The following is a 17,094-nucleotide window of genomic DNA, read 5'->3' as shown; positions in this document are numbered from 1 at the left end:
GTTCCAGGAATGACATAGGGGTGGTTACCCCTATCCTGGGAAAGACGAATGGACTAGCTGCTGCCATGGGGCCCCTTTGAGATCCATTTTTCTATTATTTTTATGATCTTTTATGAGCTGAGGACAGGGATTAATTGCATGTCTGATTAATTTGAACTCAGCCCCCTACTAATTTAGCTGCACTGTCCTGAGGACCAGATTTATTAGTACTGCTGCCCAGCCCTGGGTCTGTGTGTCGACATGCTCTCGGTTTCCTCAGCTCTAACATGGCACTGCAGCACAGTCCTCCCACAGCAGGAGAAGGCAGAGGCACTTGCTCACAGACATCGGTCTTGCAACTTCTAGCCTGTATTTACAAGACCAAAGATTGGTTCAGCGTGCAGATTGAAAAACCAGAGCTTGGATAGTATTGTAATGCAGTGCAGGATGGTGAAGCTGAGCTGAGATCCCTGGCCTGGCACGTGCATCCCTCGACAGCGTGGCTTGATTACTGATATAAGCAGTATAAGGAATGTAGGATTGAGCTAGCAGCGAGCTGTAATTAAAATAGCTCTGAGTCCTAAGGAGGGGAGGCAGTTGCCATGGGGAATGGAAAGCTTACAAGGAGCGTAGCTCCATGCCTGGAAGCGACACCAAAATTCATGGCCTGTAAAGGAATACTCTCTAAGATTCGTTTTGGAGTTTTAGAAAGCAGGCATTTTTACTGCAGCACTGGATGACAGGGGATAATTCCACCTAGTGTGCATGCCACAGCCTCAGTGCAAGCAGGTTATATAGAGTAACTAATTACATATTAATCAGATTAGTATACATATACATAAAAATTATTGTATCTGGTTATCATAGTGCTGCCTACATCTGATCATGCGCAATGAAGAATTCATTTGAGTCGAAGGGCTGCTTTTGTGACCACTGACCCATTTGAAATTCTCTTTGCTGACCTTGAAGTCTTTATTCTTCATCCTTATTCTTTGATCTTGGAGCTTAACGTGGTTTCAGTCACATATGGTTAGTTTCAATATTATTCTTATCTAATGTACAGGAACATCCAGTCATAAAAGCAAAGAACTGTAAAACTTATGAGTAACTACCTCTACTAGGTAATTGCTTGGCTACACTTTTGTCTATTGTTTCAATCATAGCATTAGTATAAGATTTCTAATAATTATTTACCTAATCTCACTTTTACAGTCATCTAGCAGCAAACCAGTTTCCATGGCTGGTACAAAATATTAAAACTATAAAAATATTTAGACATACCATATAGAATGTGTGGACATATGCTATCAGGAGAATGGAGTCACTGCCTGGCACGCTCAGAGACGAGTTACTACAGGGAGCTCTCAAACCATCCTGACATCAAAAGTTAGACAGCAGGAAGCAATGCAAAAGCAAGCAGTCAATAAACAGAGACATTTTTCCATGCCAACCAAGCATAATGGGTCCTAAAATAGTCAAGCTCACCCCTCTTATTTAGGTGCTTTGGTGTCTTTTCTCTTTCTTCTTTCCTATCCTCAGAATTTCACTTTACTGCTCCCTGCTCCTCAGCATTTCAGTGCATATAGTGAAATCTTAGTCCTGCTGAAGGCTATATAAATTTTACAATTTACATCGATGGGGCTGGGTTTCCCCCTCTAGTACGTGGAGTAGATCATATAGATGTTGCTGAGCAGCAAGCATATCAAAAATAGAAATGGCATGTCTTGCTATTCCCTACCTCCTGCTAGCACCAGTGTGTCCACGCTGTCAGCAGTGTCAGGGAGTTTAAATACCATTAAAAGTAACTTTTTGTTTGTTTGTTTTCTGGGGTGGCTTGCTGCCCCTGATCTGGCTGATGATGTGAAAGCTAGCGCTGGCCCAAGGGAGGGTCAGGACCTGGGAGCAGCAGCTGTGATGCTGCTGAGCTTAAACTGATCACAGCCCCATACCCCGTTAGCACAACTTCTCTTTTGTTGGTTAGCTGGTGCCCCTTTGGGTCTAGAAGGAAATTTGGCACTTTGCACCTGACAGATGGTCTCTCAAAGAGATACGTATAACTGGCAGATGCCTCTCCCAAGCGATCAGTTAGGCTTTAAAACCAGCTCTTGGTTTCTTGATGAGCTTGAAAAGGCCTGTGTGGCTCCTCCATCAAAAAGCCTGCCTTGAGGCATTGTTATGTAGAATCACTGCTGTTGGCTTCTTAAATTGTGGATAGAAAGAGACAACCTTCATAGGAAAGGTTGTAATTAAAAAAAAAAAAAAAAAATTGCCATTCAGGCCAAAATGCCTTAGATCCCCTCTCCGGTTTTTTTTGGGTTTTTTTTTTTTTTGTTTTTTTTTTTTTTTTTTTTTTTCTTTGAGCTAATCTGGCAAGAGCAATTTGGGTTTGGTATCTTTATAATAGTACCCAGTCAGCTGTGGGATAATCAGTGATGTAGAGTGGGCAACAGCCCTGCTTCAGAGAGTGCAGTCTTGAGCGTTTGGTACTCAGGCACTATTCAGTGCAGTGGGAATAATGAAGATGTGGCAAAATAATTCAGCTAAAGTGTGATGTTAAGAGGTAGTGCCCTGTCCACAGCTGGCTGTGCCCCTCTGCCCCGTGCTCTTCACCCTGACCAGGGCGCAGGGGTCCCGGGGGAGCCCGTCCTGCTCCCACAGCAAAGGGGTTGGGTGGATGGCAGCAGCAACGCGGCATGGGGGAAGCTGGTGGAGGGTCCAGAGCACAAGTCTTCCGAGGAACGGCTGAGGGAACTGGGGTTGTTTAGCCTGGAGAAAAGGAGGCTGGGGGGAGACCTTATTGCTCCCTACAACTACCTGACGGGGGGTTGTAGCGAGGTGGGTGCTGGTCTCTCTTCCCAAGTAACAAGCGGTGGGAGAAGAGGAAATGGCCTCAAGTTTTGCCAGGGGAGGTTTAGATGGGATATTAGGAAAAATTTCTTCACCAAAAGGATTATCAAGCACTGGAACAGGCTGCCCAGGGAAGTGGTGGAGTGACCATCCCTGGAGGTATTTAAAAGCCACGTAGATGTGGTGCTTAGGGACATGCTTTAGTGGTGGACGTGGCAGTGCTAGGTTTATGGTTGGACTCAATGATCTTAAGGGTCTTTTCCAACCTAAATGATTCTATGATTCTATAAGCGGGAGTGGGATTGGCCTTTAGGCTGCGGCTGGCCCCTGGGTAGATGTGGTTTTGTCCATTGGTACCTGGAGACATATAGGCCTGGATGGACTGAGGAAAGACTCTTTGTGGAGGGTGCTGCATTTGCAAGATGTTGTTATCAGCCTGCTCCAAGGCACAGGTATGTTGTCATCTTTCTTTTACCCAGTCAGCATGGTATTTAGAAATAAATCCTCCCACTTCTCAGAAATGTTTAATGCTACTAGAGCTGCAGGAGACAGATGAGTAGCAGAGTCTTAAATTTAAACAAAATGACCTCCACAATGTCTTTCTCATGGCAAAACTTTTTCCAGCCAATTGACATTTTGCTATTTGCAGTTATCATATGTTAACGTATGATGTCATTCTGCAGATATGCAGAAGGATCATATTAACTGAACTATGCTATAACCCTGGAGTCTGAATTTCCTCTCACACTGTTTTAAAATAGTTTAGTTCGGTAAAGTTTCTTTGCCTTTGAAGGAATTAGGAATATTACAGCAGTGTTTGTTACAGGGTGCTAATATTAATTAATTATAATTAATACATCATATAGAATTGATATATAATCAACGCATTAATTGCTATAAATGCAGTCAAATCAAAACATTACTTTTCAGATAAATATGTATGATTAGAGATTTGTAGTTTATATCAGTTTATAAAGAAGTCATTGTAATATTATGTGACCATGATACTCAGCAGGAAAATTAAATACCTAAGCAACCAGAACATTCCTTAGTTCTATCTTTTTATATATACTTACATATAAGAGTCAATAAAACAGATATTTTGTAGGGATTTATATGTAGCAGGATTTACAACATTAAATATTATGGGTTTCAAACTGTGATAACTACATCAATGGGCCATTTAATTGCCCTTGATAGAAATTCACCTTACTACTTTAGATTTAGTGATTCCAATTAAATGCATTGAGCATTTCAGATAATGAAATTATTAGAGGTATTGTAAATGCTTTATTTAAGAGCCGTTCCTGCTGAAGGAACTTGAAACGTACATTATCTTGATCTGGCTTCTATTCAATGTGCTATAGCTAACAAATATATGGGTTTTTTTCTTCCTTGTCTTTGATAGTGCTGTCATTCTGTAAGTAAATCCATGGAAGAGAAAGATTATAGGTACTTATGTTATTCTACGGATGTATTTTCAAAAATATCTCGTGCGCAGTAACATGTCTGCTTTTTTCTTGTTTTGAGACAATGAATGATACATCAAAAGCTAAGGAATGTCAGAATTGTACATCATTTCAAAAGTTAGTAGTTTCTGGTTTTGGACAACAGGAGCTGCATTTGTGCTCTTAAAGTGGTATGCCAATACAGCTGGTTAGATCGGATACAATATCATGAACTCTAATAATAATGCTACCTGAGTGAAACTTTTTGAAGGATGAGATCAGATAAATTCAAATTAAAAAGGAGGATGCAGACTTTTAACAATGAGGAAAAACAATCTTTGAAGTAATTTATTTTGGGATATAGAGATATCTGTGTATTGAAAGGGAAGCAAAGATGGTTCTGCAAGAGATAATCTGTCCCTGCTTAGCTAGACATCTACATCTATGAATCAGGAGGATTGGGCTGCAAATTCTGCAAAAGGGTCAGACCAGGTCACACTAGGTCATCCACAAAACCCATTATGGTTTTTAATATGTCTGGAAACACGGAAAATTTCGTTCTTTCAGTTCAAGGTGAGTATTCCTGTATATGAGAGAGGGAAAATTTAAGACTATTCTAGATGATCTTCTCTGGGGACTTAAAATAGTTGATGGTAAATAAAATAAAATGGTCCTTGCTCTTCTATTCCCCCTTCTGTCCTCTCTTCTCTCAACTTCCCTTATCCCTTCAGAATTAAAAATCAGGATCTGCTGGGGCAAGCTGGGTATTTCTGCAGTGTTCCCTGGCTGCCTCCTCTCTGGCATGGCAAGTCTCTTTCTGGGTCTTTACCTTGTACTATTTTTCTCTCTGGATTCTTCCATCAGTAGAAAGGAGGAGGGGTAGCTTTCCAGTGGTGTCCTAGTGTCCTGCTACATCCTGCTGGTGAGAAGAATTCTGTTTGTATGATGCAGAATTAGATTTTCCATTGTTTATGGAAACAAAGAATGTACTAGTAACTCACATTAGAGGCTTCTAAAGAGGATATATAATTGGGCTTTAAAGTTTCTAACGGTATATCTGTGTATTCTAAAAGTAATGAATCAAAGATACTTTAGGGTTTGGTTATTTTTTCCTCATTAATTTCTCATGAATTTACTTATACTTGCATGTTGCCAAGAAGATACAAACAATATATTTAAAAATAAGCCAAAATTATTTATAAGTGGGGTTAATTTTGTGACGGAATGATCCTGAAGGAAGCCCCAAACCTGGTTTTGGCCAAGGCTGTGCTGGTGGTGCTTCCCCATACGAAGTTAGTGTGTTTGTAATTAAATATGAGCCCCAGTTAAACTGTATTTTCTGTGATATGCCTATTATTTATCTTCATAAAAAATACACCTCTTATTTTCCTCTGCAGAGTAAAGTAAACATGACATACAAATTTACAGTAAGACTTGTCAACAAACACATGAGATCATGGATATTAGTCTAAGCATAAACTTTCTATTACATTCAATTTACTGCTAGTGCAATAAAACTGTCATCAGATCGAACAGGATTTTATACTGCATCAGCTATAATACAATGCCATTAAATTGGAAGTATATACATTTTCCATTGTTCTCTTACTCATGAATTATGAAAGTTAGAGAGTTATGCACAGCATCATGGTACAGCTTTCATATTCCAACAGATAAGTGGTGATTTAGTCAGGGTAGTTTGGGGCAGGTAATTAATTCCTGATTATAAGGCTGTTTTTCAGTGTGAAAAATAGTATGTTTTACTGCAGTAAGGACCTGAAATCTTTTCATGAAAATTTGTATGAAAAAAATGTAGGGAAAAAGCCCAAATACCAGTTCCCCATTTTTGTTTGGGACAAAATCCAGTAGACAGAACCCAGAAATAATATCCTTTATGTACTTCAAGATAGGGGAGAACCAAAATAGTTAATGGAACTGCATTCGCTTTAAGAAGAAAGCCTTAAAACACCACCGATTTCCAAGAAGGGTCCACAGTTCAGGAAATCAAGAGCCACTAGGGCTCACTTCTCACCTTGGAGATGAGAATACCCAACTTCAGGTCACTGTCCCTTGCCCAGTTTGCTTTCCTTAGGTATATTGATAGGACACAAGTGGCTTCCTTGGGCAACACTGGGGATTGACATAAAAATGATCCTGAGGGAATCATATATTTTTTCATAGTTCTTTCTCATCATTTTCAACATTAGATGTTTCCATTCTTTCATTTTAAAATAGCTTCTCACTTGCAATTATTTGATATTACACTGTGTATTACAATGTATCTACATACACAATTAATACAACATGCTCTGTAGGTAGCATATGGAATACAGCATTTTAAAAGTCTACACTGAATCAAAAATGAATAATATATTCATATATATTGCATTTAATTTTGGTAAGAAGTACAAAAGTTTAGTATTTAATATTTATAGTCCACTGATGCTCAGAGACCTATAAGAATTGAAGTGACGGTTGTACTATACAGGTACGGTCCTTGCCACTGTAAAACCTAGAGATGTCTTTCACTTTTCATATACGGCAAGTCTGAAAATATGTCTAAGTACTAGTGGATAGGTGACCTGAACAGACTTTATCTCAACTGAGCCTTCTGTTTTTCATTTCTCATCATCTGTTCCATTATGTGTAGGTTCATTAGACATGCTGTGTGACTGACGTCTTCCACAATTAGTGCTCACATATAATTAGATGCAATGCTGACAAGGACTCTGTTGTTTTCTATAGTTTCACAGAAAGGCCTTTTCCTTCTTCTTTGGCACCAATCCATTAAAACCGTCGCACCATGTTCAGCTGGTGACTGGGACTGAAAATAATTTACAGCCTTTAAAACATTGCTCATGTGTCATTAGCTCCACCTCTTGGATTAATTTTGTTTTTACAGATCCAGTAGTTAGTCCATAGGGGAATCCTCTCTGGAAATGTATGAAGTCCTGAGGCAGTGCCCTAGTAAAAGCATCTGGCTTTATTGCTCTATCCTGCAAGTTTCATGTGCAGTGCTTGATTACCAGTAAATTTTAATTACAAATTATTTTACTAATAATTTGGGTTACGTTGTCCTCTAGTGGCTCATATAGATAACTGCCCTGCTGACAGACTCCTTTTGCCTTGTGTTTTAAATCCTCTCATACTGTTTTCATACAAGTCCAAGTTACCTCGGAAGAGGACTGATGCAATGGCCAAATAAAAAGTTTGCTTCTTACTGCCACTGTACCTACACAGCAAGTTTTATCCTCTATAACTGCGCATTATCTGTTTAAGAAATAGGTATTTAAAATAGTTCAAAGAAACAATAGAGAGTTGTGAGAAGATACTGTATTTAATCAGAGCATTTGATGGAAACAAATATATCCTGCTTAGTGACAGTAACAAAGAATAACCTCAGCATGAATTTTTTTAAATAGGTTAAAGATTAGTTTACTTCCACAAAACGCGTCAAGATCTCATACGAAGGAAAACAGAACAGCCCTCCAGCACATCCTGTGGCTACTCACTCATAAACCTCAATTAACGCCAGGCTTTTGCCTTGTAACGTGGCAGCATCCCCTTTTATAGGAAGCAGCGAAAGCACTAGAGTGCTTTGCAGCTGGACGTTTGCCAGCATCATGCAGATGTTTGTAAATAAGAGGAGGGATCTGGGAGCATGGAGAAAAATGCCAGGGTGCCTGCAGTGACAAAACGCACATATTGCGTCACTTTGGGAAGGTGATACCATATTGTCTAACATGCTGAGTTTGTTTTGCCCCCGTGGCAGGGCGGTAGGATCGCTTCCAGCGGAGGCCTGGGCCCTGGTTCTGGGAAGCGCGGCAGGCAGCGCTGCCGCAGGCACGGCTGGGGGGATGCTCCGACTGGCGAGTCTTCCCTTCCCGTACTGCTGCTTCCTTGACCAAGTGCCATGAGTAATGAGGAGTAGAGGTTGCTCTGCAGAGAGAGCTTCTGTGTGTGTAAGAGGAGGAGGAGGAGAAGTGCTATAAATGCTTCTGTTTATGCCTCCAAGATTACATGGGAGAAGGAGCAGTTACAAGTGGTGAAGAAATGTGGTTTCTGTCTTCTTAAAGAAATCATGGTGCGCTCCAGCAAGATGACAGCTCACGTTTTCTTTTGCTGTTTGCAGTAATAGGAAAGACAAAGGAGTACTCTGACCTTACAGAGTTAATATGAGAGGCTTTTTCAAAGTAGTGTGCCTTGTACTCTTTCAGGGAAATAATATATCAGGATTCAGTAAAAATTCTTTGCTCAGGTCCTGCATCTCTGGCCACCTTCTTTCTTCCTCCCTTTTTGGAGAGGCCTTCCTTTCAAGCAGCAGTGTGACTGTGTGCCGGTTGCTATTCATTCCCTGGCCTCATCGTCCTCCAAACACCGGGAGAGTTGCCGAGTAGCTTAATTATACTTGACACAGCGGACTCGTGCATTTGGTGTTGTCCACGTCCTGCCTCAGACTCGCACGTATACCCACACCTAGCAAGCGTCAATAACTGCCACAGCTGACAATGTGCTGACAGAAACAAAATGTATAAAGGCAGCCCTGAGGTATAAAATGCCTTCACCTCCTGAAATCATCTGCTGTGCCATTCTTACAGTTCACTCAGAAGTTTATTAGGCAATGATGGATGTAGGAGTATTTGCAGAGTGTTACTTTTATCTAGTGCTCTGTGACTCTTCTGCCACTGGGGATCTTTTAAACCAAAGGCGTGCCTTCAGTTAAAAAAATTACATAGGGTCTTTATTTCTTCTTAATTAGCTGTCAGGAGGGGGAAGGTGATGGATTTTATTTTTCTTTCACAAAAAGCCTTCATTTTAAAAAGTGCTTCTGTAACTCTTACATCAACTTTTTTTTTTCTTTCATGTTTTGCAATGTTATTTTTCAGGGGTTTAGAATTGTTTATTTTGCCTTAGGTGCTAAGCAAAGTTCTGTTTACCCTCAATTCAGAACATGGGGTTTTGTCCCTTATGTACCAGAGGGTGAGTTGTACAGATTGATCTATTTAAAGCTCCCCGACTACAATTTCTACTGTAATGATTTCTTAAACATTTGACTATTTGCAGGTAGCTGTCAGTGGTTGCCCTCCCTCCACACGGGAATCTTTTACAGAAACCCATTACTGCTCTCCAGGTGTACCCTTTCTGACACGCCAGCAGCGAGGGGGCTCTGCCCCATCATTAAAGTCGCAGTAGTGCTTCCCTCCACCAGCTGGTGCGGCAATGCTTGGGTTCCTCCTGCACGCAAGGAGAAGATGTGACTGGTTATGCCTATTCCTATTAATCATGAAAATGCAGGCTTCTCTTCAAAGTAGAGGGGGAGGTTGCTCCTACTGACTGTGTCGGTCACTGTTCTCTTCCAGCTGCGTGTTAACTCCATCTTCCCGTAGTGCATTTTACATCGGGGTTATGTCAGCAGAGTCTTTCCAGACTAACCTGACCCTTGATGTCAAACTCAGTCAGAGCTGGAATCTGATGGAAGCAATTTTTCGTGAAACTGATCCCTCATGACCTCTCTCATAAGCTGTCTGGGAACCGTATATGCTAATGGGAAAATAAAAGTGGTGACCTTGTGTGTTCTCAGACTTGCAGGGTGTAATCCTGCTCAGCACAGCAACGCATTTGTCAGGTTTTTGGTGAGCACTTTACAGCCGTCTGCCCGGCGGGTCCCCCCTGCCTACCTGTGTGCCTCTCTAATGCCTGCAGATACGAACATGTGAGTGCACCTTGCTCAGTAACAGATGTCTTTCCAGAACAGATGCCATTACTCATTGCTTTTGTGTATGGATATAGAAAGCATCCTTCAGTGGAAAACAGGTGATAATTTTATTTAAATCCAACTGTTATCATAGGGCAATAAAACTAATGAGATGATAAAGCCTTGCCAGATTTTCCGTTTCAATAAGCATCTAATCTTGAAACTGTTTTAATCAAGCTTCCTTATCAGATGTTGTCATTTCTGCACTGCCAGCACACACCTGAAATTACGGCTTGGCATCAGATTAAAAGGTGATGCTGTTTTGATTTGCACTGTTAAATCATTTCTATTTGAGGATTAATTTTTTGTTCGGCCTTTTATAAAGGTAGTGTTCATCATTATAGCGGCCGTGCATGAATGGTAACGTACTTGCATTTTCTCTCATCAGAATAACGAAATGGTGGAACTACAGAGGATACGAATGAAAGACGAAATTCGAGAGTACAAGTTTCGAGAGGCGAGACTGCTACAGGACTACACCGAGCTTGAAGAAGAAAACATCACTTTACAGAAACTGGTGTCCACACTGAAACAGAATCAAGTAAGCATCGAAAGATTCAAGGCGCTATGCTGAAAAATGACACCATTTATCTCCAATTTCCATAATGTGATCCCGCAGACCACTTTGATAGGAGTTTCTCTGTATGTCTTTTTCAGTTGGGTTTTTGCTAAACACTTATTCTGAAACAGTGTTATTGGCCATTTTTGATGCATGGGGAGGCCCTTACCTCAGTTTTAGGAAAATCCTGGTGGAGTATTTCATTGCAGAACTTTGTAATAGCAGAGGAATTATGAAAATAGAGAGAACTGCATTTTTCACTTCCTGCTTTTCCTCTCCTCCCTCCCTGCACATTGAACTCAATGCCCAGCGGCAGAGTTCAGCCCTCTGTTTCCTCTCGGTTGGTTTCCTGCACGTCCTTTCCTCTTCTGAAGTGGATAAAAGGGGAAATAATCTTTTCCTCATTCTCCTTTTTTTTTTTTTTCTGCTCTTTGGGTTTTCCTGTACCAGTGTTGCTCTCTTCTCAGCCATGCTAACCCGCACGTTTAGCAAGCTTCAAAAGTAGGTGAAGGGATGTCATATGTTCCTAGTTTGTCTGTTGTGTTCCTCCTATTGCAGCTGATGACAAACCAGCACACTGTAATTGTCACTGCAGTGCTGAATGCACCCCGAGGAACCAACATAAACAACAGCCCCATTGCTTCCAGATGCAAGCGGTCGTGGGGTCTGTTCTCTCCCCCTTACAAAAGCACAGCTTCCTTTGCTGCGGGATATATATACTGCTGAGGAAGCAGTCAAGAACACAGTTGCCCTTTAAATTGAACCAGAGAGATTTGTTCTCATGTCAGAAGAGTTGACTTGCCATGATCAATAGTTAAGTATCCAGGTTGGACGATGTAACGCTTTCTGGCTTTTAGACACTGTCCAGCCCAGCGTAAGGTTGCGCTCCAGGACCCCATTTCCTTAACTGCTAGCAGATGGTAACAGCACTGTGTTGCAGCCCCTGCTTTACGTCCTAACCTACTGCCTGCTTCAGTTGGGGCTTTTATCAAATAGCCAAGACTTGTCACAGTTTCTAATGGCAGCCTGGTAACAAAGCTGCCTTATTCCTGCAGGAGTATGCAGTACTATTTCAGCTATCTTTTACTGCTATTTTACTGCTCTAGCACAAATGCAATTGAAACATTTAAAACAAAGGAGCTGGGCTGCAGGGAATACGCAGATAGTAGAAATGAGTACATGGTTTCCTTATTTATGAAGATACCTAGACTTTCACATTCCTGAAACTGAATTTATAGCAGATCATCCTTGTGTCAGAGTTATTTACCAAGGCAGCAAATTATCCCTTTGAGGCACAGATTTTTTTCCTCACCAACCTCATAGGAGGCATTTTCACACTATCAGGAAATTAAAGACCCCTTTATGGACTGTCCTAGTTTCCCCCAGAAGAAAATATGTTTGCAAGTGTTTATATTTGTCATAATATTTCATTCTTAATGAAACCAAATGCCAGCAGTCTGTGGAGAGAAAAAGCATTGCCACATTTTGAATGGCTTTAGAAATGAGACATTTTGCATCACTTATCCATTGACTTGTGATTCCTACAATAACTTTGATCTACAAGGTAAAATTTCAAGACCATTTTATACTTTAATGCTTTTAATTTACAAACCCATATGTTACAAGTCTTAGTGCTAAACTGTCATTATCTGGGTTGGGGTTTTTTTGTAGCTTTTGTAAGCAAGAATCTATGAGATAGTTACCATATAGACAACGTAGACCTTTGGTTTTCATATGGATCTAAAATTGAAAAAGGGTTGGTTTTTTTCTTTTTATGTCCTGAAGTTATAAACATAGCTACTTGATTGGATTTCATAATTTTTCAGATGGACCTGTCCCTCCAGCCAGAAAAGAGTTCAAGTTCCTAAATGTAGATTTGAAAATATAATGGATTTTCCTTTTCTGTTTAAGAATCCCAGTATGACTTTGGAACTTTCTTTGTTGTTTGATATGTTTCCATTTTCTGGGTTTGAAGATTAGTGCTTCAGTTTTTAAGTTTGCCTTTCCAAATGTTTATGAATACAAGACTTTTGACAGGTTGATAAATATTCTATTCCAGTAGGAATGGTGGATATTTCTATTTTCACCAGAACCTTGTTACATTTTGTTTAAATATCTATATATGTCAAATAAAAAAGTATTCTAGACAGTGCTTTAAAAGTGCAGATAGTAATGTATTTGAGTTATAAAAGCCTCAACTGCAAAAAGTTTTTTTTTATGGAAGTGTGAAAATTCAGTATTTCTTTTTCTCTTTCACCAAGCTATTAAATTATTTCACCTGATACGGGGATTTTTTTGCATTTAGAAATGAAAAGGTAGATGAGTAACATGATGAAAATTAAATTAAAAAATCAAAGCGTGACCATTTTTACCAGAAGAGTTCATCAAGCATGGACATGGATCTTTACAAAGCTCTTCCTTTTCATTGCTGTGGGATTTTCCAACAGTGAAAAGGAAGATGAGGAGGGCCAGAAAGGGAAGGCATTCTGCAGTGGGGATCTGCTGCACCATCTAGATATTGCCGAGCAAGTGGTTTTGAGCTAGATTGGGTTTTCCTAGGCTTTGCTTCTTGTTAGGGGCAATAGAGAGGACTGCGTAAAGGCAGCGGGAGCTGCCTTTAAGGAAGAGAGAAGCAGCTGTTGTTTTCCTCAGCCCACAATGCCTATAAATACTTCGATAAAATACTGCACCTTGGTGTAGGGTGGGAAGCCTGCCCTCTGAGAAGGAGAAAGACCAGCAAGTCCCTCCAAGCCTGGCAAGGCTGCACTAGGTCACTGGGACACACTTCAGACAACGCTGTCGGAGCAACAGGTTGCCGAGTGCTCCAGAATGGCATCCCTACATGCAGTTCTGGACCGCGTGGCTGAATGAGCTGGTTACTACATTTTTCTGGTAGTTTAAAAATCTCTAACAATTTGGGGCATCTTAGAGTTTAAACTGATTGTATGAATAGTTTGCTGTTTGATTTTTTAAATTAAATGCTTCTTGAATAATGGAGAGTCTTGTTTGACGCAGAGAAGAGAGTTGAGGCTCTTCTACCATCCATATTTTTGAAAACTACTAAGACACCAAGATACTCGAGAGTGTCTATGCCCGAGTGACTTTACATCTGGTAAGAATTTAGATATGAAGTCATCTTCAGAACACTTGCAATTAATAAATCGGACTATATTAACCTGAGATCTATACATACCATGATATACCAACATTGCTTATGGTAATTCATAACAAATCTATGGTTACAAGGACATCTGCTACTAAACAGCCTTCTTTCTGTGAAATATGTTATTTATCCTCATAAGCTACTCAGAAGAAGGTGTTATATTTCTTGATTCTCACATGCTGAAAAAGTGAGCAGTGGAGTATTTAACAGAGCGAGCTCCACTTGCGTTTTCTGTGCAGCCAGTTCTCTGCAGCCGCAGGCAATGTCTGGTATTTCAAACTATAGTTTCTGTAACACCTATTTCAATAGGGCTGATAAATGGCAGGTTTTCATGACTCAAGTTTTAGTATTATGAATGTTCTTTGTCTTGTCTAATTCAGGTTGAATATGAAGGCTTAAAGCATGAGATTAAACGATTTGAGGAGGAGACAGTGTTGCTTAATAGTCAGCTAGAAGATGCCATCCGGCTGAAGGAGATTGCTGAGCATCAGCTGGAGGAAGCCCTGGAAACTTTAAAAAATGAAAGGGAGCAAAAGAACAATCTGAGGAAGGAACTCTCCCAGTATATCAACCTCAATGATAGTATGTATAATAACCATATTAATATATCAGTAGATGGATTGAAGTTTGCAGAGGACGGGGGCGAGCCCAACAATGATGACAAAATGAATGGACATATCCACGGGCCTCTTGTGAAACTCAACGGTGACTACCGAACTCCCACGGGTAGGAAAGGAGAATCTCTGCACCCTGTCTCTGACCTCTTCAGTGAGCTCAACATATCGGAAATACAGAAACTGAAGCAGCAACTCATGCAGGTAAGAGCTGAATTTAATGTCCTAAAGTGTTTAGACACACATCCTATGGACCCTAGTGCCAGCTTTTGCAATGATTTCCCCTAGTAAAATTCTTGACCACCTACGTTCTGTGCTCCGACTTCTGCTTTGGTGTTTCTTCATATCCAGGTTTTCCTAGAAATATCCCTAGCAAACAGAGTATCTGTCTGCAAAAAGTCAGTGTGATCTGAGCAGATGTTTAGTGCAGAAGAGAAAGGGACCTAGTTGCTGTTGTTGCAGATGGTTAGATTCTTTTTTTCCTGCTTTGATAATGGGAAATGTCCCTGAAATTGCAAGTGGAATAGAGTACTCTTCAATATGACCAAAACTATCTGCAAAAAAAGCCCGCTAAAATACAGACAGACTTGATGATGCTCCCTTGCAAGTCAGAGGGAGGTTTTGCCGTTAAATTCAGTTTGAACAAGATTTGGCATACCATCAAGAGAGAACAAAAGGAGAGGAGCACTCCTCTTAGTAACTGTGCACTCGAAGAGCATGTGGTGTGTGAGATGTCACAGAGTGCCCTTGTCCACGCTGGCAGTCCCGGCGGATGCGCAGGCTGCAGGGGGTGCCTTGGGGACCGTACAGCGAGCGTTTGTTCTCTATTCATCCAAGCCCAGCCCAGGCATAACCAGAATAGGAGCCTGGGATGCAAGCCAGGTAAAAACTCAAGCTGCCAGCCCCGATGCTGACATCATCTTAGAAGGGGTACGGTGCCACACAGAAGAAGGGTCCTGCTGCCCAGGCTGTTGAGCATCTTCTCTGCCGCAAGAGCTTGAAAGGTTTTGGCACCATCAAGGAAACATCCAGCGTTTTCTAGCTGCAGGCTTCCAAAAAGTATTCCAAAGAGAGGAAATGTAAATCCTTTACTGCTTAAAATGTAAAAGGCAATATGGAAGTGAAGTAGAGCAAACCCAATTTTCAGTGCTTGCTAGAGAACAATAAATCCCTATGTGGTCTATCCTATATTTGTTGAAGAGTTAATTGTTTTATTTACTTCATTGCCAAACTCACCGTGGGAAGTTTTGATCTGAGCTCTGATGTGGCAAACACTGATGACATGTAGTGCTTTACACAAATAACTTTGATGCAAGACATACATAATTTAAGTGAGAAAGCTAAAATTCAGAATTTATTTATGTGAAAAATTCTGTCAAACTTTTCCAGTATTAAAATGTAAACAGTGTGTGTATTTTGTGTATATGTGCGTATATAAAAATACACATGCGTATGTATGTATACATTTGTGGATATAATATATGCACATATCTATTATATGCAACTTTTGATTTTATTCAGAAATACAATGGTAAAAATTAAAAAAACCCATGTTCAGAAGAAATGCTTTGAAATGTTCACGTTTTAAAATACAGCGTAAGCATTTTCAACCATAATTTACAATGAAATGTATGCAATATAAATTTGAGTGAAAGCTGCTTGGGAATGAAAAAATAAGATTGTTTGGGGTATGTTTTGTCTTGATTTTATTAAATTAAATATTGACCTTGATGAATCAGCAAGCTTCTACTTCAAAGATACTGCAACTGTATTTGTCACCTCTGACTTAAAAGCTTTTTTATCTTACACCTCTTAAACAAAGAGGCAGCCTTCTGACAGTCACTAGCTACAAACTTAGGACCCTAGAAGGACCCTAGAAAATAAACATGACCATTTTTTCGGTTACAACATTTTTCGATGCTGGGCCCCAGCACCCTCACACCAGTAGTCTCCACCATTGCTTGGCATTCTAATCCTGTTAAAAGGTTTGCAGTTTAAAAAGAAAGACTAGACCTAGGTGGAAACCTGATTTCTTTAGATACTGAAAAGGCTTACTGCAAAATGCTGACGTGTACTTTTTATAGAGTAATCATCTTCTCTGTTGAGTTGCATCAGGTCACCTTGGGTCACACAAATTAAATGTGAAAAATTCGCCCCAAAATTTTCCTCATAGTAGATGGGAGATTTAATTGTGTTCAACCTGACAAAAGGTAATTCTTCAGCAAAACTGGATTTTTTTTTTTCTCTCCTCTACAATGTCTTTGCCACGTGGTGTTCATTCAGCCATATCTCAATATTTGGTATGTGTTCCTCTTGTTTTCTCTGAAGAGGCTGTACTGTGACAGAGTTGCTGAAGGAACTGACCCTCTCTTGGGAACTATTTTTATGTCTATAGGACAGCAGGCTCCTTTTTTGAAAGAAGCAAACTTCAGATTTTGTATGTGTGTGGCAAATTTTTTCACTTCTCAGTCTCAAAAAGAAGCCTTCACTAAAACAGTTAGTATGACAGATATAATTCCTTCTGCAGCTTTAGAGTGCTGCTGCTCCATGATCTGTGCTGGTCCCTAGGAGAGATTTGATTGTAACTGTTCCCGTTCCATCTTTTCAATCCACTAGGTAAGAAATGTCTTGCTGAAAATTCTCATATTCCGAGATTTTCTTGGAAAAGCTCAAGGCTTTCTGCTCTTCCTTCATGTTTGTTTTCCAGTGGAAACAATTCTCTATCTCAT

The 17,094-nt window shown here is 40.3% G+C and overlaps 1 protein-coding gene across 6 annotated transcripts in view; it reads left to right on the top strand.

Moving 5' to 3' along the window:
• Window positions 1-17,094, top strand: part of BICD1 (BICD cargo adaptor 1) — a 184,471-nt gene that overhangs the window by 118,982 nt on the left and 48,395 nt on the right. For all 6 annotated transcript variants that reach the window (XM_030040983.2, XM_030040986.2, XM_030040985.2 and 3 more), the window contains exons 3-4: window positions 10,418-10,570; window positions 14,132-14,569. In XM_030040983.2, the coding sequence (XP_029896843.1) occupies window positions 10,418-10,570; window positions 14,132-14,569 (591 nt within the window). The remainder of the gene's footprint in view (window positions 1-10,417; window positions 10,571-14,131; window positions 14,570-17,094) is intronic.

This window comes from Aquila chrysaetos, chromosome 17 (assembly GCF_900496995.4).
Source record: "Aquila chrysaetos chrysaetos chromosome 17, bAquChr1.4, whole genome shotgun sequence".
NCBI classification, from domain to species: Eukaryota; Metazoa; Chordata; class Aves; order Accipitriformes; family Accipitridae; genus Aquila; species Aquila chrysaetos.
Note: the sequence above shows the minus strand (reverse complement) of the source record. Positions and strands in the feature narration are given on the sequence as shown.